This window comes from Podarcis filfolensis (assembly GCF_964270895.1).
Source record: "Podarcis filfolensis genome assembly, chromosome: 3".
Lineage (NCBI taxonomy): Eukaryota > Metazoa > Chordata > Lepidosauria > Squamata > Lacertidae > Podarcis > Podarcis filfolensis.
The window spans coordinates 73,306,746-73,327,993 of NC_139606.1; the positions used below are offsets into that span (position 1 = coordinate 73,306,746).

At 46.0% G+C, this 21,248-nt stretch overlaps 1 protein-coding gene across 1 annotated transcript; it reads right to left on the reverse strand.

The window, feature by feature from the left end:
* Nucleotides 1–1,780: 1,780 nt before the first annotated feature.
* DACT2 (dishevelled binding antagonist of beta catenin 2) lies at nucleotides 1,781–18,644 on the reverse strand. Its single transcript, XM_083606176.1, has 4 exons — nucleotides 18,293–18,644; nucleotides 6,010–6,142; nucleotides 5,541–5,825; nucleotides 1,781–4,891 (listed from the first exon to the last, which is right to left on the reverse strand). Exons 1-4 carry the CDS (start codon nucleotides 18,527–18,529, stop codon nucleotides 3,108–3,110), a joined length of 2,439 nt encoding a protein of 812 aa, XP_083462302.1. The 5' UTR covers nucleotides 18,530–18,644; the 3' UTR covers nucleotides 1,781–3,107.
* Between the last annotated feature and the right edge of the window lie 2,604 nt (nucleotides 18,645–21,248).

Consider the following 21,248-nt stretch of genomic DNA (forward strand, 5'->3'; position numbering starts at 1 on the left):
CTAACCAAATAGTTGCAGCCTAGCCCAGAGTGAGCCAAGTTTGATTTGGAAATTAGGATGGGAAGAAAGTGATCCCTTGCCCCAGCACAGATCTACTGTGTAACATGTAGTTTTGCACTGATGAAGAACCAAAGAACCATAACCATTCCAGTTTTCTGACCTTCTCTCAGAAGGGTCCAAAGACCTTTCTTCTCTGCTTCTGGCAAGAGCCGGGTATATTTCTGTGCAAAGAAGGCCTTTCATTTCACCACATCAACTCTTCTTCTGCTGCTACAACAGCATATTCCACAGTCACCTATGGCAAACTTGGCCATTCCTACTGTCCATTTTATGAAATATCAAAAAGGTATTTTATATTATTAAACATAGCAATTCTTTCTTTTTGTGTGTGTCCTTGAACTCTGATCATGCTTCTTTGTTGACTAGATGGAGGACAGTGAGGTGTGTGTGGAAACTAGCCTACTGTAAGCAGGAAAAAAATAATTTATTGCCTTGGCCACTTCTGCTCAGCCATAGCACTTTGGGCACGTGGCTCCTGAAATGTTTCTCCAGAGATATTGCCCGTCTGGTGAAAAGGGTTTTCCAGCATGGCTACAGTGTGGTAGATTAGGCAGGGATTGAATGACTAGCTCAGGCCCAAGGTTGCCCAGTGAGTTTCTGGCTGAGTGGGGATTCAAACCTTGGTCTCTTGCTTTTTATTACTTTTAATGGCTGCACCACACTGGCTACGTATTAGAACACTTCAGCACCCCAATTCCGTGCTGGTCTTTTTCTGCATGGGAGATGTAAGCTGGGGCAACTAATCCAGCCACCCCAGAAACCAGAGGAGGAAGGGGTCACCCTCCATTGTCCCCAGATGGAGGGCTATGGGGCAGGGTACTGAGGACCAGGAGCACATGTCAGTGGGGGACAGCAGGCCAGCTGCTGCCCTAGACTTATCACAGTGGCCCACCAGACGCCTGTGGGAAACCAGCAAGCAGGATTTGAGTACCGGAGGACTCTCCCCTCCTGTGGTTCCCAGACAGCACAGCCATCCTAGCTAGTGGTCATCCATAACCCTCTCCTCCTCCATGAATTTACCTAATCCTCATTTAAGGCCAACCCAGCTTGATTGCCATGACAACCTCCTGTCGCAGGGAGTTTTGCATGCAGAAGGAACTGTGTCTTCTGCCCAAGCTGCTTCTGGGGGCATAGGAAACTGCCTTATACTTAAGACGATTGGTTCATCTACCTCAGTATCGTCTACTCTACACAATAGTGGCTCTCCAGAATTTCACACAAGATTCTTCCCCAGCCCTACTTGGGAGATGCCTGGGATTGAACCCGGGACCTTTGACATGCAAAGCAGATTCTCAACTCTGAGCTATGGCCCTTCCCCATCCTTCATAGAAAGCAGCTGGTAGGGGCAGCAGGGGCACTAATGGCACCAGCTGGTTATGGACCAAGAGGTGTGCCTTGCCATACAGCCCCCAACTCATTTAATAACTTAGCCACACTGCTTTAGCTGTGCAATAGGTGAATGAAGTTGTAATCAACATGGGGTAGTTTTCCTCCGGTCACTTACAATGCGATCCTAGACATGTCTACTCGGAGGTAAGTCCCACTGAGTTCAGTGAGACATACCCCCAGGCAAGTGTGTTCACAATCGCAGCCATAGTCAGGGGTTCTGTGCACGAAGAAGAAAAATAACTCTCAAGTATGTTTTTCCTTTCAGAATATGTTTTTTTTTAATAGTTAAATGACACCCCTACCTTTTAAACACAAGGAAACCAGACAGCTGTTTAGAATAGTGGATCATCATAGCATTTATTGAGCCTGCAATAAATCAGAGGAGAGATGCTATGCTCTCAGCCACAGCAGCGATTAACGTGCTGTGTGTGACACAGTGTTCGGAATGCAGTTGACCCACATAGATATACTTTTTAAAAACACTCACACAAACATCTTAATAGAAAAAGATTACAGCTGTTATGGTCAGGGTTATATTTTGCTGAATCTGTTGAATTTGTAAATGGGACATAGCAATACTGGCACATTCCTCTGACCAACATACTTTTTTCCTGACCCTAAGCCCCATGTTTAATTGATAGCCAACATGGTGTCTTACATGCTGGATTACAACTCACATCTGCCTAGGCAATGGTCAGGGATGATGGGATTTGTAGTCCAAGGGCACCAGATTGGCTACCACAGGCGTATCTCAAAGGAAAATGGATGAGCTACTGGGTAAGCAATATTAGCAATGGATGGCTATGGGGAAAGAGCACACAAGTTTCCAAGTGAGCTGTGACCATGTAATGCAGACTTCCCCAGCCTGTTACCCTCCTGATGTTTTGGACTACAACTCCCATCAGCCGAAGCAAGCATGGCCAGTGATTAGGGATGCTGGGAGTTGAAGTTCGAAACATCTGGTGGGCATCCAAGGCTGGGGAGGGCCAGTATAGTGAGCACTTCTGAACTGTTAGGAGATCCCCTTGAAAATAAAAAGTTATCTTCAGAGTGCCATCTTTAGTAACAGTGGTACCTTGAGTTACAAACGCTTCAGGTTACAAACGCTTCAGGTTACAAACTCCGCTAACCTGGAAGAGTTACCTCGAGTTGAGAACTTTACCTCAGGATGAGAATGGAAATCGTGTGTCGGTGGTGCAGCAACAGCAAGAAGCCCCATTAGCGAAAGCACGCCTCTAGTTAAGAACAGACCCCCGGAACAAATTAAGCTCGTAACTAGAGGTACCACTGTAATGCTCTCTCCCCTTCTCCACTGGCAACTTTGGGAAATCTTCCATGTGTTGCAGGCGGCACATCTACTTCCCAAAATATCTATCAGACAGGATCCGTTTGAGGGGGGCATCTCATCTAAACCCTTCATCTCTATCAGAATGGGGCGGGGTATCAAGTCACAAACGCACACACACAAAAGAAAAACACCAGAAAGAGGTAAAGAGTAGCAGTGTCATCCATAAAGGCATTAGCACATAAGAAAAGGTCCTTTGCCCAGCGATCTAGGGATTTCATCACATTTCATTTAACAGAATCCTTTTAAGTCTCAATCCCCTCCTTTGTTTTGCAAACAGAGGCAGCTGCCAAAACAGATGCTCCTTCTCACTTCAAACCATGGTCATCACTTTCAGAGAGGCCGGTTGGAATCTCCTAATCTTCTTCTTGAGGGCCTTTGAAGCTTTGATGCGACAGAGTTTGGGCATTGGCGGAAGAGACTTGGACGAAGTCGGAACAGCTGCTGGCTGCCTGGGAGAAGAATCTGGCCAGACCAGTTCATGCTCATCGTCGTAGTCAAGAGTCAGGCTGCTGCCATTGCTGCTGCCCTCTGAATCGCTTTCGCTGGACTCGCTGTCCCCAAAGCGGTTGGCTGTATAGTCACTGACTTCCCCTTCACTGGTCTCCGCAATGGTGGAGTGGAAAAGGGAGGCACACTCTGCAGAGTATTCAGAGTGATCAGACTCACTTCTGGCATATGCACCAGGGCGAAAGGGGTGGCGGTTCTTGGAACGGGCCCTCATTGTGACAGAGCGGGTAATCCCCACTCTCCGCGCCGGCTGCCTTGGTGGCCCCAAGGCAAAGCCGCTTGAAAGGCTGGCCACTTGGGTTTTTGTCGAGATTTCCACCGTAGACTGCCACTTACGCTGCTTTTTCTTGTTGGTGGTGTCTATGTAGGCCGCTTCGAGAGAATACAGGGCGTTGGCCTGGTAGAGCTCAGGCCCAGAGGGTACTTGAGGGAGTCTGAATGGCACAGGGTACAGGCTAGACTCCGAACAGGACCTCCCTGTAGCTTCCCCAGCAAAAGTAGGCCTCCTCATGAGGTTCCTTCCTCTCAGCTGCCTCTGAGGCAAACTCCACTCAACGGGCAGCCTAGCAGCAACATGGTGGAGTCCCCTTGGCTTCTCCACAAAGAAAGCCTGCTTCCCAGGCCTTGGCACCTTCTCGCTGCTTCTCCTCTTCACCTTCACAGGCTTTGTTTTAGAGTTGGCAAACCTGACCCTGACTTGGTGGGATTCTGCAGGGACAAACTTGGCATGAACAAAGCCACCCTGAGGCACCAGGTCATGGCCTCCTGCCTTGACAGGTTTCTTGTGAGATTTCTTGGTTGGGGTGACATTGGTGTTTGCGGGGCTCAGGCTAGAATCCTCCGTTCCAAGCTGGGAGCTGGAAGAGCTGCGTTCCAGGCTGCTTTCTCCGGCTTCGGTCAGAGGAGAATCCCTTGCTGACGAACTGGCAGAGTAGCAGCCATTCGCAGCCAGCGGAGACTCTGCATGGGCTGGGGCAGCTGCCTGCTCAACATTTGCACTGTGCTGAGTCCCCTGCTGTTTGGCACATTCCCCTTCAGGCATTCCCCTCCGCAGCTTCCCCTCCGCTTTGTTACCATGCAGCGAGCTCCCTTGTTTTTCCATCTGGCTGCCACTGCTGTTAATTTTCACTCCGCCAGGGCTGGGGATTATAATGAGCCTCTGGAGCATTGTGAATGGCTGGCTCTTTGTTGGACACCTCTCACCGGCGTCCGCCTGATTGTTTCCTCTCGAGCGTGTCAGCTGGAGCAGTTTGTTGATGTAACCTCCTGGCCTGGACTCCGCAACGGGCAGTGTCCTAATCAAACTGGGCCCAACAGCGTGAGGGGCAACTTTGTTAGGCAAGGGGTGAGCCTCTTTTTCTGACGGGGGCCCAGCCAGGGAAAAAAGTGGACTTTGTAAAGCCACAGCGTGAAGAGGACTAGGGTAAGGATACACTTCGTTCCCGCTTTTGGAGACCAAGTCACTCTGGTATTTGGGGTCCACACTGAAGAACTGGATTTCCCCTCCGGGGGAAAGCAGAGGAAAGGATTTGGGGTCAGTTACTTTAGGATATCCTGCATCTGCCAGGGCGAGTCTTTCAAGGTCACCTGGTAAGAGGACAGAATTATAAAAAGGTAGTCAACAACGTAAAAATGAAGGTCTGTCTCAAGACACCAAAGACTAAATTTTTCTCATTTCTCATTTTCTCATTTTTCTCTGGAGTATTTTTACTGGGCAATGAGAGGAGCTCTCAAAATCTTATTGCACCCAAACTTGGCAGTGCTGAACTTTATTTCGCTTCTTGAACACTTCCTTTGCTATAAAGCTGATTCCTGAGTCCTTAATAAAACATCTAAATAGGGCCTCAGGCACCCCACTGGTAGAAAGATACACATGCCCAAGAGCTCATTACATCTTACACCCACCATTATGGTCCTCACCAATAAGTTCTTTCAGAAAGAAATGAAACACAATATTAGACTTCCATCTTTCTTTCTTTTTTACTCTCTGTATGTGTGTACACATGTACGCACACACCAGAAAATGAGTTTTCATTTTTCTACAGGAATGATTAAGATGGGTTAAAAGAATTTAGACCAGCTAAGGGATGGTTTCACTCATGCTTTACATTACTTGTCCTATTAACTCTTGATGCCTCCCATATAAATGTGTGATGCAACTGAACTGGAAAGCACCATCATGCCTGAGGAGATGCAAGGTGATATGAAAGCTTTAATGGGATGTTTGTGTAGTCACCTGTAGAAACAGGCCTTGGCCTGGACCTGGTAGGAGTCCCTGAAATATCAGGGCAAGCTTTGATTTGGCATTCATCACCGATGTAGGCTCCCTGCTGTTGGAACTGGTTGTGTACTGTGGTTTCATCCGCAGATTTGGGGCGGTAATCGAAGATGCTGAGACGGGTCTTGGGGTGCTGGGAACTTGGCAAGAGGCTGGCATGAGAAGAAGAGATGGATTCACTGAAGACTGATGTACAGGAATTGGACAGGGAGCAGGAGCCGCCATCACTCAGATCATAAAAGCCTGTGAGGAGATAAAGAGGACATTTTCTGGATTATAGAGAACACATGTACAGCATGACCCAAGTGAAGCACTCCCATGTTTTTCTTTTTACAGAAGGGTCAGTCTTCTGTGGAAAATCTAGATGCAGAGTGTTGTTTAAATAATAACTACATAGATGTCCTTCAACAATCAATTCTCACATTACCTGAGCTGGGTCTGCTGTCACTGTCAAGATACTCAATGGAGGTCTTGCCAACATCCAACTTCAGTTCACTAATTTGTTGGTCCAGCTGATCCAGGTGGCCTTTCAACCCAACATCTTGTCTCCTCAGACGTGACTGTTAGCAATGGGAGAGTGAAAAGGAGACACTTTCAGACAAGTTCTAAGGGACCAGACCAAATTGTGTCCTCTTTCAGGGTTAAGCCCGCCTTCAGAGGAACAATACACATAGAATGGCCACATGGAAGATCTCATACCTCAAACAAACTAGACACACTAGAGCAGTGTTTCCGAAACTTGGGTCTTCCACTGTTTTTGGACTACAACTCCCATCATCCCTAGCTAGTAGGACCAGTGGTCATGGATTAAGGGAACTGTAGTCCAGAAACAGCTGGGGACCCAAGTTTTGGAAGCACTACGCTAGAGCAAGGAAAGCCAATGTGGTGCTTTCCACATGCTATTGGACAGCAACTCCCAACAACCCAGGCTAATGATCAGGGATGATGGGAGCTGTAGTTCATCAACATCTGGTGAGTAGAACATTGGCTACACCTGCACTAGAGTAAGCAATGCAAAGGTAATCATACTAGAATGAAAGGATTAGAACACTTGTGAATGGAGCGAGAAACCAACTTGGTTGACAGAACTGCATAATCTTTGCAGATATGGAAGCAAATTGTATTTTATATATTTATGTAAATGTATACTATTTAAAGTTGTATTCCATCATATTGCAAAGATTTGGGGGTAAGTGATATTTTAAAACTGGTAGAAACAAAAGCATTATTTTAAAAAATACAACAGTCCATTAAAACAGCCTATTAGGCTTAAATTCTACATGCACTTTCCTGAGAATAAGTCTCACTGAACTTGAAGAGACTTACTTTCAAACACACAAACACGTGATTGCACTGTTATTTGCTTAAATTCTGGCCAATGAATGCATGTCCCACATTTCCTCTAAAAGATCACTTTGAAAACACTGGTCTGGTGTGAGCTCCCAGAACACTCTAAGAGCAGCTTCTACATGTGTACAGGGGGCTTCTGAATTCCAAATTAGATTTTATGTGACTTCTACCAAAAATGGATCAGTCCCACCACTTCTGATCTGCACCCTATCACATCATGTTATAAGTCGAACTACTTATTTGTTTTATTTAGTCATTAACTGTGTACACTTTCCTTCATCTGAAGAACCCAGGGCAGTTCACAAGATAAAAATACAAAATGAGAGCACAAAATATATACCAAAAAATAACAAACCAATAAACTCCCTTCCTACAAACACACCTAAAAGTTCATAGATTGTTGAACTAGCCAAAGGTCTGGTTATAGAGAAGCCTGGCACCTAAAGATATGCAGTGCAGAAGGTGCCAGGTGAGCCTCCCTGGGGAGAAACTATCATGCAAAATCCACTAGATGCCTACGGGAAGCATCAAGTTTAATCCCCAGTAGGGATAGGAAAGACTCCCTGGCTGAAACCCAGGAGAGCTGTTGTCAATCAGTGCAGACAATATTGAGCTAGAGGGACCATTGGTCTGACTCAGTATATGGCAGCTTCCTAAGTTCCTGTGAAGCATCCCATTCCATGTTACGTCTGGAGGGCCCCCTATCAAGCCACTCCAGGCAGCAACGTCTGGGGCAGCATAAAAGCCTGGGGGTTTGAAAGGGGAAGCGCAAAGTCCTGGCTGCATTGTTAACAAGTATTTTGGATCTCAGCTTAGGCTGGAGAGAGTGAGCCTAAAGCACAGTATGTGCAAAAACCAGCAACCTATTATTTGCCTCACTAAACATTCTGTTAATTTCAGACCCATGGATTAACTTGTCTTTTCCTCATCTGAACACCTTGGAGCCAATTTAATTCCCAGCAAAATGCAACTGGGCGATTTTCGGCGACTTCAAAAGAGGTATAGAGCAGGCTCATAAAGCCAACGGGCCAAAATGGCACTATGTCCAGTTACACTGACTTAATAAATTTCTAGATAAAAGACTTCGTAACACAAAATAACACTGTTCACGTACTGACTTCTTGAAAAACAAATAAGTTTTAAAGTGTCTTTTGACGCCCAAAGTACATTCAAACATGGACACATTCTTGATTTACAGTTCAGGAATAGAATTGTTAAAAGCGTTGCCATTTCAGTAGCACGCTGCTATCCCAAAGAGCCTGCTGTGCTCAGAGCCTGCGCTTGTGAGCCTTCCACAGGCATCTGGTTGGCCACTGTGAGAACAGGATGCTGGACTAGATGGGTCACTGGCCTGATCCAACAGGCTTGTCTTATATTTCCGTTCTTATGACTAAGACCTAGTGTGCATATGTTGGTGAAGACAGCTAACTTAAAGGCCATGGACCCCATCCTCCCTCAAGTGTTTTCCGGTGAACCCCAGCAATTTGGCTGTTGTAGCAGCAATTTAAAAATAACAAATTACTGAGGTGGTGCTGATAAGAAAGGCTGCAATCTCTCTGCCTACGTCCTAGACCAGGCATGGCCAAACTTGGCCCTCCAGATGTTTTGGGATAAAATACCCATCATCCCTGACCTGTTAGCTAGGGATGATGGGAGTTGTAGTTCCAAAACATCTGGAGGGCCAAGTTTGGCCATGCCTGCCCTAGACCATCCACCAGTGCAACGGATGCAGATCCCCCCCCATACAAATAAGCTGATGAAAAGGAGGAGTGATGTGAAGCCCCATCATTGTGCTGGCTGGTGTGAGCCCAGACCAGAAGGCCTGAGAGAGGAGTCAGCATGGACGAGGATCTTGGAGGAGAGTACAGTGCAAGCAGCCCAACTTCACATGGTGGTAGCATCTGTACAGAGCTTGAGATCCCATCCCTCAGGGAGAGGCCCCATTGGTTTGTTCATCTGTCCCAAACCACAAGAAGCAAAGAGGACTTTGCCACATATCTGGTGGACTTCAATCTTAGTTTTACCAATATAATATGAAGTTATGCTATACTTCTCTCAGTACTCACAGACAGTTGTACACAAGGCACAGCTTCCCAAAGTGTCCTTACTACAAGGTATTGTGTCCACTACAAAACTTGTTCCAAAAATGTTCGGATTCATTAAATTTCAAACACGGGACAGTTATCATTCACATTTGAAATAGAAAGATGCCAATTTAATATTTGTGCATTACCTTTCTGAATTTCCTGCATGGAGGGTGGTGGAGGAAACACTTTATGCTTCCCTTAGCCTCACCCGTTCAGGAAGTCAGAGTTTTGTTTTCATGGCTGGAATTAATTGCTTAATGATTAATGTTTTGCCAGCCAATCCCTCCCTTTGTGGTTTCTGATTAATGGCAAAGAGGCCACAAAGCGTTCAACAAGGCTCTCAGGTATTCAAAGATAATTTATTGCACCTCCAGGATCTGTTTGTAATTTTACAGCACTTTAATCAACAGAAAATGATTTATATTTGCCTGGTTAACCCTTTCCTCTTTTTCCATTGTCTCCTACTATGGGGAGTGAGGTGGGTCTCATGTTGCTGGGAGACTCAATGCTTCCCATTAACTCCCAACTGCTAAAGACCAAAGTTTGCTTACAATCACTCATCTGGGTCTTTGATATTCTTTACGATGATCCTGGAGTCTGCTAGCCCCCAGTGGAATTTTGCTAAGGAGAAATTTGTGCAAATCGCATTAGCTGGTACACTTAAACAGTCAAAGCTTAAAATCTGTGGAAATCTTACGCAACATGTAGGCCAATTACAGAGGAACTGATCAAATATTTTGAAAATCCCATAAGGCGGGCATGTTCAACCGGTTGATTGAGATCTACCGGTCGATCGTGGGGCATCCCTGCTCGGTTGCGTGATCCAGATTGATAATAAATAATAATAATAATAGCTCAATAACTTTGCCTTCCCACAAAAAACTCAACTTTGATGAAGGCTCCCACCCAAAAGTCCAACAACTTTGGTCAATCCAAAGGGTAGACCACTGCCAGTTTTTTATAGTGGGAGTAGATCGCAATCTCTTGGGAGTTGCACATGTCTTCCATAAGGGAATCACCGCAGATCAATGGGAGGAATTCATCGTAGCACTATGACAATTGTTCCATCAACACAAGCTAGACTAATGTCTTGCAATGAGAGGGGAAATTGCCATTGGCTTTGAAGGAGACAGTGATGCACCTCTCTTTAGAAGATCTCCCTCCACACAGAAGTGTTGAACAACTGTTGTTAAATATTAGGGGGTAGGGGTGGGCAGGGAAAGGACTAGACCATGTGAAAAATGAACATAATATTTCAGCTGCAGTTCATTCATTTTCAGCTTTGTATTCTTGTTATATGTTATGTTGCTGGACCATAAAGAAGGCTGATCTCCGAAGAATCGATGCTTTTGAATTATGGTGCTGGAGAAGACTCTTGAGAGTCCCATGGACTGCAAGAAGATCAAACCTATCCATTCTGAAGGAAATCAGCCCTGAGTGCTCACTGGAAGGGCAAATCCTGAAGCTGAGGCTCCAATACTTTGGCCACCTCATGAGAAGAGAAGACTCCCTGGAAAAGACCCTGATGTTGGGAAAGATTGAGGGCACAAGGAGAAGGGGACGACAGAGGACGAGATGATTGGACAGTGTTCTTGAAGCTACCAACATGAGTTTGACCAAACTGCGGGAGGCAGTGGAAGACAGGAGTGCCTGGCCTGCTCTGATCCATGGGGTCATGAAGAGTCGGACATGACTAAGTGACTAAACAACAACAACAATTCTTGTTATGAAAAAGCACACCTAGACATTCTGTTGTTGCATCCATAACCTAGGTTTATGGTGCCATTTAAGCTCCTAGCTTTCATATCTCCGTTTCTAACGCTGGGGTTATCATTTCACTCCAGCATCATACCTGGACATGGAAGTGAAAATGACTTGGTTTCCCTGACCTCAGACACGTTGATGACCTTTGCCAAGAGATAGGCAGGAGAAGTGTGACTCTGTTGATTCATCTCTACCTCACAGCAACAGCTTTTGATACTATTAGTCATGTTATCCTTCTGCATCAGCTCCATGGGTCAAGCATGGATTGGGGATGGATTCCTGTGTGACACTGCAAGGTCAGTTCCCATGGTGCTTGACAGTAGCCCTCCATTGTCACCTGCTGGGATCTGCCCTGCAGTAGGAGCGGAAACACAGCAGCCAATGGGACTCCATTCTGTCACCCCTGTTATTAACATCTATATTAACCTGCTGGGCATTTGGAGTGAGGTGTAATCAGTATATTGATGATACCATAGATAAAATCTTATGGTATGATTATGTTTTGCAGCTTGGGGCGGAGGATGAAGTGGATTGGTCCTAGAATGCTTTACAGGGCAGCAAAGAGAAAAAAAGATGAAGACTATCTCCATCATGCCATTGAGGAAGCAGATGAGTTCCTGGTGATGTGTAGCGAGACCCTGTGTGCAGCTGGGAACTGTCATCAGTACACTGATGACCCCAGCTTTAGCTCTGCTTTCCATCTGAATCAGACGAGGCCACTCAGGCTCTTGACAGATACTTGGAGGCAGCAATGGGCTGGAATCGGATGAGGGCCAATAAACCAAAACAGAATCCATAAAAAGATGGGAGGCACTGCATGCATTAAGTTTTCAAGTCTGTGAGGTGAGGAGATGGCCTGACTTGGAGTCACGCTCCCTTTGAAAGGGCAGGCCCTTAACTCAGGCTCAGCTTAGTCCAGCCTAGGTGGCCTCAGTGGCAAGGAGCGCCTCTTTCCAGCTGCAACTGGTTTGCTACCTACAGCCCTTCCTGGAAAGAGGAGACTTGGTGACAACGATCTACATTCTGGTAACCTTCCATCTTGGGGTGACATGCCGTATGTGGGGCTTCCCTCGAAGGTTGTTCAGAAGCTTCAACTAATGCAGAATACAGCTGCAAAATTGCTGAGAGGCACAACTGACCAATGTAGCACCTATTTCTGAGATAACTGTGCTGGTTGCCTATTTGATTCTGGGCCCAGTCTCTCATGTACAGCCTTGGCATTATCAGCACCACGCTCTAACCAACAGAGCTATCCAGGCTAGGGCAGAACAAGAAGCGGTAGGTGGTATGGAGACTGGGTACTTTAGATCAGGCACCCCCAAACTCGGTCCTCCAGCTGTTTGGGGACTACAACTCCCATCATCCCTAGCTAACAGGACCAGTGGTCAGGGATGATGGGAACTGTAGTCCCCAAACAGTTGGAGGGCCAAGTTTGTGGATGCCTGCTCTAGATCCAGAGTTCCAGATGTTGCTAGCTATGTCAAAATTGGTTTGGATAGCCAAGAGCTGTTTGACAGTGGAATTTGCTGCCAAGGAGTGTGGTGGAGTCTCCTTCTTTGGAGGTCTTTAAGCAGAGGCTTGACAACCATATGTCAGGAGTGCTCTGATGGTGTTTCCTGCTTGGCAGGGGGTTGGACTCGATGGCCCTTGTGGTCTCTTCCAACTCTATGATTCTATGATCCTGTTGAAGGAAGTGCCACTGAGCTTAGTGGAACTTACTTCTGACTAACAAGCACTCTGGATGGGCTGAATGCACATTAGTGAAAAGATACCATTTACACATCCAGAGTTCCAGATGTTGCTAGCTATGTCAAAATTGGTTTGGATAGCCAAGAATGCAGCAGTTTCCTCCCCAAACACCACATGCTACTATTCCTATGATAAAATGACTCAACCCATTCCTTATGACCAATGGAGAGAAAGCTCAGTCTCTCCTAATAAAAGGGGAACACCATGGACTCTCTTATTTTTTACCCTGTTTTAAACCCCGGTCAAGTGTCTGCCATATCTTGATAAGCTAATCCTCTATTTTCAAGTCTTACTGGGAACAAAACACACATACAAATGAGCTCTTACAGCACAAAGCACATGTGTCAAATAGGAATGGATTGCTTTGGTCAGAGGTCACTGGGTGTTCCTATTAACCTGCTGGCCTTGAGCAAGCCATAAATGTTTTAAATCATATTCTCTTTGGGCTTCCATAAAATAAAGTGGAGTCATTAGTTAACATTATCAATGACAGGTAATCAAGTGGTTGGCAGTAGACTTGTGCTGCCATTTTGACTCTAATCAAGATATGCTTGCTGCAATGTTTCACAAGTGGGGCTTAAGCAGCCCCTGAAGGTTAAAGCCAATTTTCACTCTGAGATGCCTTCTGATAAAGCTGCCTGCAGTTAGTGAATACCCTTTGTGTTTTCACACCTGATTGATAACTGATGGCCAAGTCTAACACCAATAAGGAGGAGGGGGCAGGGGAGATCAGAATTAACTCAAGAGTTTACTGAAGTGTGTAATTGCCAGTACTGGAGAGATTAAAGTCTATAACATTTTGATTGCATTATTCCCCCACCCCAGAAACGAATTCCAGTCCTAATATATATTTGCCAATCCACACACACAAATGCACAGGGGTTTAAAAAAAGAAGTTGATGTCACACAAATTCAATCACTTTCCTCTTTTGATCATGCCATCTATTTCAACACTGGATGTAGGAGTTGCAAAAAAAAATTCCCCTCACATGCTTGTTTTAATTTGGAGGGCAACGGATGAAAAATAAACATTGCTAAACTACATTAGGGCTGACTGAAAAGTCACAAAGATGGAAGCAAGCTTTGGACTTATTAAGAAGAACAATGCATCAAGCTGGATATCGAGCAAAACAAAGTGCAAGGTGTGGGCGAAGAGAAACAGATGATCTGGGGGGCAGGGAACCACGTGTGCACTTTGTAATAGTATATGGTGGCATGGAAGAGGTGTTTTGCAGACAATTAAGCTTTTGCCATGTTTTGGTGCGATGTGAGACCTTTTTGCATGAGTAGTGAAAAACATGGCGACTCTTCCAGCAATCGTTCAGACTGGTTTCTAGCAAATAAATTACAAGGTGTTTACTTGTGGCTTACCCAAAGGACCCACATGACTGCTGGAAGTTTTCTAACACAGAATTCTAACACAGAAAAGTATTTCACACAGAATACATATACCCAAAGGCTCTCTAAAGCTCCTCCCTCCCTCCTCTAAACAGTGATACTCGATGGGGGAGGCACTTTAGAGAGCAGCTTTGCCAAACCACTCTCTGAAGCACTTGCCAGCCTCCTTTAAATGTCGCTCCAGTGATATTTAATGGAGGGGGGGCGGGGTGAGGCTTCAGAAAAGTGCCTTCTTCAAACAGTATTCGTTCCTCAGCAGCTTGCCTAGGCAGCTTGCTGTTCTGTTCTCAGGCCGTAGTTGGTGTGGCCACCTGTGGGCAGCCGTGCAAACTGCAGCATGACAACAATTTTTCTTCCAGAAATATAGCAGGGGTCAGCTTTCTCAGCAGGGGGCCGGTCCACTGTCCCTCAGACCTTGTGGGGTGCCAGACTATATTTTGAAAAAAATAATAATGAACAAATTCCTATGCCCCACAAATAACCCAGAGATGCATTTTAAATAAAAGGACACATTCTACTCATGTAAAAACACGCTGATTCCAGGACCGTCTGCAGGCTGGATTTAGAATGCGATTGGGCCAGATCCAGCCCCTGGGCCTTAAGTTGCCTACCCATGGTACAGAGAGATATATTTGAAACCCAGCACACTGTAGTGTGGCAAGAAGTTAGTGTGCCAGACGCCTCTAATGTACTTTTACATTCCTATGGGAGGAAGGGTTAGATATAAATTTAATCAATTTAATAGGTAGTGCCAGTTAATGACTATTAGCCTCTTCACCAATGAATAAGCCATTCAGATTTTGAGGTCTGCAGCATGTGAAGCTCAGTTATGCAGGTGTGACTTCAGACAGGGTAGACTTGAAGGAAAAAGCTAGGAACCATACATGAGCTAGTAAACTTGAAAGTCCTCTTGTAAATGGGTGGGCTTGCTTTCATACTTCTGGTCTGACTCACTGTTGCATTTGAGTCTGGACAGAAAGCTTGCCTCAACGCAAACTTGATTTTTGCCAGAGCTTTTCACTGTGGAACTTTTTTTGGGGCTGGGGGGCGGGGGGTGGCAGCGAACCCTTCATAATGTGCATCATATTGTTTTACTTATCTGTGTTACATTTGTATTCTGTCCTTTCCTTCCCAAGGCTTTTTTCGCCTCAGAATAAGGCTGAGAAATAAGATACTTGATCAAAATTCTCAAATGGCTGCAAGCACAGGCCTAGATTTACCACTGGGTGTTGACTTGACTGCAGTCGATTACAACTCTTCAACAAATGTACTTGTGTGATACATAGTTTGCAACAGATTTTGCCATATCCACCATTTACAATTTTTGGTGTACCTAGGCATAAACCTGTATCAAAATAATGTGTGAAGCAGACCAGAGAGAAAAGTTGGGTTGCCTGCATCTAAACTCAACACTCTGCCCCAGCCTTCACCAATCTAGGATATTTTGGATGGGAGCTATGGTTCAAAACAGCTGAGGGCACCTGGCTGCCAAAGTCTGCTCTAGCCACTATATTTCACTGAATCATCATGCTGAAGAAATTTCCGGAGCTGTCCTAGTCTTTGTTATTACAACACCGGTTGTTTGTGCTAGTTATAATCAGAACAGGTGATGGGTTTTGAAAGTCATCTCTAAGCCAATGGCCATCACCACATCTTGTGACAGTCAATTCCATGAGGTAATTACACATTGAGTGAAGAAGTTCATTTGTGCTTGTCTCTCCTGAGCCTACTGCCAACCAACTTTTGAAAGATAAAAATGATATTTATCCACTCTCTCTGCACTATTCCCCGTTAGACAGCACAGTTGAAATGTGCATTGCTTAAACTGAAGGAAAAGTAAATAGCAATTGCTTTGTGTTGCTTTTGCTTCTTCCTTTGAGTAAGTTGGTCATTGTGTGCCTGGGATGCAGAATGTGTGGTCCTCTGGATGTTGTTGGACTCCAACTCCAACATTCCCAGCCAGCATAGCCAATGGTATAGAAGGATGGGCCCTAGATCAGGTGTGGGGAACCTTAGTCCTTCCAGATGTTGCTAAACTACAACTTCTTGAGCTCCAATAAGCCTGCCCTCGGATGATGAGAACTGTAGTTTAGCAACATCTGGAGGAACAAAGGTTCCCATATATTATTCCATCCACAATCTAGGAAGTTGGTCCAGATCACTACTAATCCCCTTCCTGCTCTTTGCAAATCATGGCTGCCTTTTTATTATTTTGTAATATTTCCAAGTGGACTGAAATATATTAAATGAACAGCATCCAATCAGCCTGTCAAATGATACTTCTAGTGGCAAAGTTTTTGCACCCCTTTTCTTCCAAAGGTAAGATGAAAGCTGCCATTCACAGGCATTGCAGATCTGCTATTTCAGTATGATGTGAATTTCTCTCTACATTTCCAGTTAATAGCAAAACAAGTTCTTGAATTTATTCAAATACCAATCTTAAGACACTCAGGAATATGCTTTATTTTTTTTAAAAAAACCCAAGCCAAACCCCAAAACCAAAGGTCCCCAAGTCAATGGTATTTTATATACACAGGGTCACACACATTTATTATTTCAGCCTTGTTTAAAGAATGACATCAAAACAAAATTCCCACCCTCCAGAAATTTAGTGCACTAAACCAGAAATTTAAGTTCTTCACAGATTCCATGACATTTCAGTGAATTTATTCATTGAGACCTTGCAACTGATATGGCAAAATATTGTTTTTTAGGACTGTACAGGATGATCTGAAATGTGTTTACTCAGAAGCAAGTTCCAATAAAATAAGTCAATAGGACTTACTTCCATGGATTGAGAGGCTGAGGCTTAAAAAACAAAATAATAAGACATCAGGTAATGGGTGGAGCAGATCAAAGGCAATTCAGCCTCCAAGTGCACTTACCCATAAGAAGTTTCTCACTGACAACAAGAGTATATAAGAGCCTAGTCAAAACATGTAGCCACTAATGGAAATGTATTATTACACAGATTTAGAGCAGCTTCAGCTATTACATCCGAAAAAGCAAGAAAGCAAGAAAGTTTGTCAAATGTGACAATTGGAGACTGTGTCAATACAAATGTTACAAATGTAACTGGGAAAGTGCCTCTTAGATTTAAGGCAGAAGATAACCCGGACTGGTTCAGGGTTGTTGTGTCTGTAATTTTAAGAGATTTGATTCCTTAATTAAGTAATCATTCCTTATCATACATCCCTGTTTCATAGAATGGTTATTCTTTATATCAAAAGCATTCATACAGACACCCTTTCTCGGACCTTGCAACAACACAGCCCTGAATGTTGCATTTTAAAAAACCAAACTATTCATTACCATTTTACAATGTACCCAACAGTCTTTGAACCTTTTTTTATGGATCTCTTCAATTAACTTGTGCACTCTCAGTCATCACCCTTCAAATCACCATCCTCCATAGATTCTCTAGTGGAAACGAAAGATTAAATAGATAAAACCTAAATGAGGGGATCAGCTCTACAATTGTGCAACTAGGGTGTGTGTATAGTTGGGGGAAGGCAGATCATAATGAGGCTCTGCTCCAGGACAGATTTACTTTGCCAATGTAGGCTGTCCCTAAAATGCCCCTAAAGCACAGTTTGCCTAAGCGTGAATGAAATAATTCTGCTATCATGCAGCCAGCAAATAATAGACTTGTTGATGGCTCTATAACTGCAATGGAACCATTTAGTGAGAATAAATGCACTCATCACAGGATTTAAATAGAATAAATCTGAGACTGGTAGCCTGGCCAGAGGTACCAACCGAGTATGACCACCAGTCCAATTAATGTGGTTCATAGTTTAGTTAGTTAGAGCCTGATGCTGATAATGCCAAGGTCGTGGGTTCGATTCCCTGCATGAGCCAGCTGCATTGCAGGCGGTTGGACTATATCAGTGGATCCAAACCTTTTTTTTTTGCCATGCCCCTAAGCACCTCTAAAATCCTGATGCCCCCCTCCCACGACATATAATTATTCTTATTCAAAAAGTGAACTCCGATTCACGTGGAGGATGCCTAAAAGGCCATTCACTGTTCATAACTCATTCTCGAATGCCCCCCTTAAAAATAAAATCGCCCCACGTTGGGAACCACGGCATTAGATGATCCTCGAGGTCTCTTCCAACTTTTAGGATTCTAACCTAGCACGGCTTACTCTGACTGGCAGAAGCTCTCCGCAGTTCCAGGCAGGATTCTGTCCCGGTCCTACCTGGAAAGAGGAGGAGGGGGGCGCTTCTGCATGCAAAGGAGGGGCCCCTGGAGGATCCCCGGCGCCTGGATCCATCCAGGGATCCCCGCTCTCCCCTGGCCCCCTGCCGCAGTTGTGGCGCAGCGGCCAGACCCCCTCGCCGGCGGGAGACCCCTTACCAGTTGCTCCTTCAGGGCGCTCAGGGTGGCTTCGAGGCGCCGCTCCTTGCTGCGCGCCTGCCTGCCGTCGGCGGTCGGCTGCTCGGCCAGCGCCCCGCTCACCAGCGCCCGCTGCTTCTCCCGCAGCACCTGCAGCTCCTGGAGGCCGGCCAGGGCGGCTTGCAGCCTCTCGCCTACCCGGCAGCGGTCCCAGCCGCCCGGCCGCTGCTGCTGTTGCGCTGGCCTCCCTAGGAGCATCTTCCGACGCCGTCCGAGCCACAGGCCACGCCGAAGCGAGCGAGGCGGAGCCCAGGCAGGCGCTAACCTCTCCCTCCGCCGACAGCCAAGCGAATGCAGCCGAGCAGGCGCTGCGGCGGCCGAGGGGGGCGCGCGCGGCCAAGCTGCAGTTCAGCGCCCTCCCCGGCGCGGGGCAGACGCAGAGCCAACGCCGAGCGAGCCGAGTCGCCGGAGCAGCCAATCGCGGCTCGAGCTCATTCATTCCCTCCCGCAAGCCCCGCCCCCAGGCTGGGAAGGTTCAACCCGGGGTCTAGACGGCATGTGGATCGCCGCTTTCCCCAAGCATGGGCGTGTATGCGCAATCCCCCCCCCGCGCCCCACCATCACCACCACGTGGCCAGTGATTTCAGGCTGCTATCCTGAGTCAATGACACTTGCTAGGAAGGATGCGTTGCTGGGCTCCGTGGGGGCTTCCTTCCAAGTAGGCATGCTCAGGCTTGCCATAGGTCAGGAAAATTCCTGACGTGTCCTGGTTTTTGAGTGTAAAAATGGCATCAGGTGGTGATAATTGCAGGTGGCACTGTAGTCTAAAACACTGAGCCTCTTGGGCTTGCTGATCGGAAGGTCGGCAGTTCGAATCCCTGTGACAGAGCGAGCTCCCATTGCTCTGTTCCAGCTCCTGCCAACCTAGCAGTCCAAAAGCATGCCAGTGCAAGTAGATAAATAGGTACTGCTGCGACGGGGAGGTAAACGGTGTTTCCTCTGGTTTCCATCGCGGTGTCCCGTTGTGCCAGAAGCAGTTTCGTCATGCTGGCCACATGACCCGGAAAGCTGTCTGTGGACAAATGCCGGCTCCCTCGGCCTGAAAGAGATGAGCGCCACAACCCCATAATTACCGTTGATTGGACTTTACTGTCCAGGGGTCCTTTACCTTATCTTTTTTACCTTTGCCGAATTGGCACAATGTCAGGGAAAACCCAGGTGTATGGCAACGCGATGGAAAAAGCAGCGGAAACAGTTCCAAAAGCTTAAAACCACTATTTTTAGGGGAGGTCTCCCTGCAAAAGCCAACAATTTCCTTTAAAAAATGCTCAACAACTTTGTGGGTGTTAGAAATTTTACTTTTTGAAATATGGCACAGCTCTCTCCTTTAAAATTGTGCACTTTTTTTAAAGAGCAGACTTTTTTAAAAAAACAAACAAACAAATTAGGGTAGTTGCGTAATAGTGTGGCCTTAATCCCTCCCTCACACACACAGACATTACTGAGCAAAGATGAAATTTGCAGGGGTGAGACAGTGTGGCATTTTTCAATCTCTAATCTAGATCTGTCTCATTAGAGACAGGGGTGGGTGGGAAGCTGTAGCTGAAAAATGGGATTTCTGCAAGTTAAAAAATGTGTAAGGTTGTCACCATACAACTGGCTCAGAAGTAAATCCCAATGTCTTGATCTCCCTCACCCAGCAGAAAGACAGCAAGAAACAAGGCATTTTGGATTTTGGTGAAATCATTGAAAGTCAATTTTTGAACAAGGGATTAGAATTTAACCAAATAAATAGGTCTTCTGAATGCCACATATGTCAAGATGGGAACCTGAGCACCTAATAAGCTTGCACAAGACTGATTTCCTACACCAATGAAATCTCTTCCATATGTGATGAATGTATGATTCTGTTTTCTCTTATGTACAAGCATGATTCGAGTACTTTCCCACACTGAAAAAACTTTGATAAAGGAAGTATTTTACATGAGGTGGGTCTTAGGCTGAGGAAGGATTCACACATGAATAGAAGTCACTTGATTTATCAACTGAAGACTTGCAATGGAATATGTGGATTGATTCCATTGAAAAATACAGTGGTACCTCAGGTTAAGTACTTAATTCATTCCGGAGGTCCGTTCTTAACCTGAAACTGTTCTTAACCTGAAGCACCACTTTAGCTAATGGGGCCTCTCACTGCTGCCGTGCTGCCAGAGCATGATTTCTGTTCTCATCCTGAAGCAAAGTTCTTAACCTGAAGCACTATTTCTGGGTTAGCGGAGTCTGTAACCTGAAGCGTATGTAACCTGAAGCATATGTAACCCGAGGTACTACTGTATATGTTTAAGCTGCAGTAATAGGAAAGCTCAGTCCAGGGCTGTCTTAAGCATATCCGGCGCTGTGGTGCAAAGATCCCTCCGGCACCCCCCTTTTTCCCAGTGATCTCCCCAGAGGCTTGGGAAGGAAGCTGCATGCCCACCAGCCATATAGTTAGTGGGGGCAGCTTCCATCGTAAGCCTCTGCGGGGATCGCTCTCCTCCTGCGGAGGCTAGGGAGGCAAGCTGCACGTCCGCACAGCTGGCGGGTGTGCAGGGATGGGGCACAGCTGGCGGGTGTGCAGGGAAAGGGAAGGCCACCGGCAAAGCCACACAGCTCCCCCACTCGCTGGGGTGCCCCTGAGAGGCCAGCGCCCTGGCGCAACGAACCAGTAAGCCCAATAGGAAAGATGGCTCTGGCTCAGTCTGGGCAAGGATGAGGAACCTATGTCCCTCTAGATGAGAGCTGGGGAACCTTTGATCCTCTTGATGTTGCTGAACGACAACTTCTGTCAGCCAAAACAAGCATGACTAATAGCTGGGGATGATGGGAATTGTAGTTCAGCAACGTCTGAAGGACCCAAGGTTCTCCACACTTCCTCTAGATATTGCTGGTCCATTGGCCGTGTAGGTTTGGACTGGTAGGAGTTGGAGTTCAATAACAT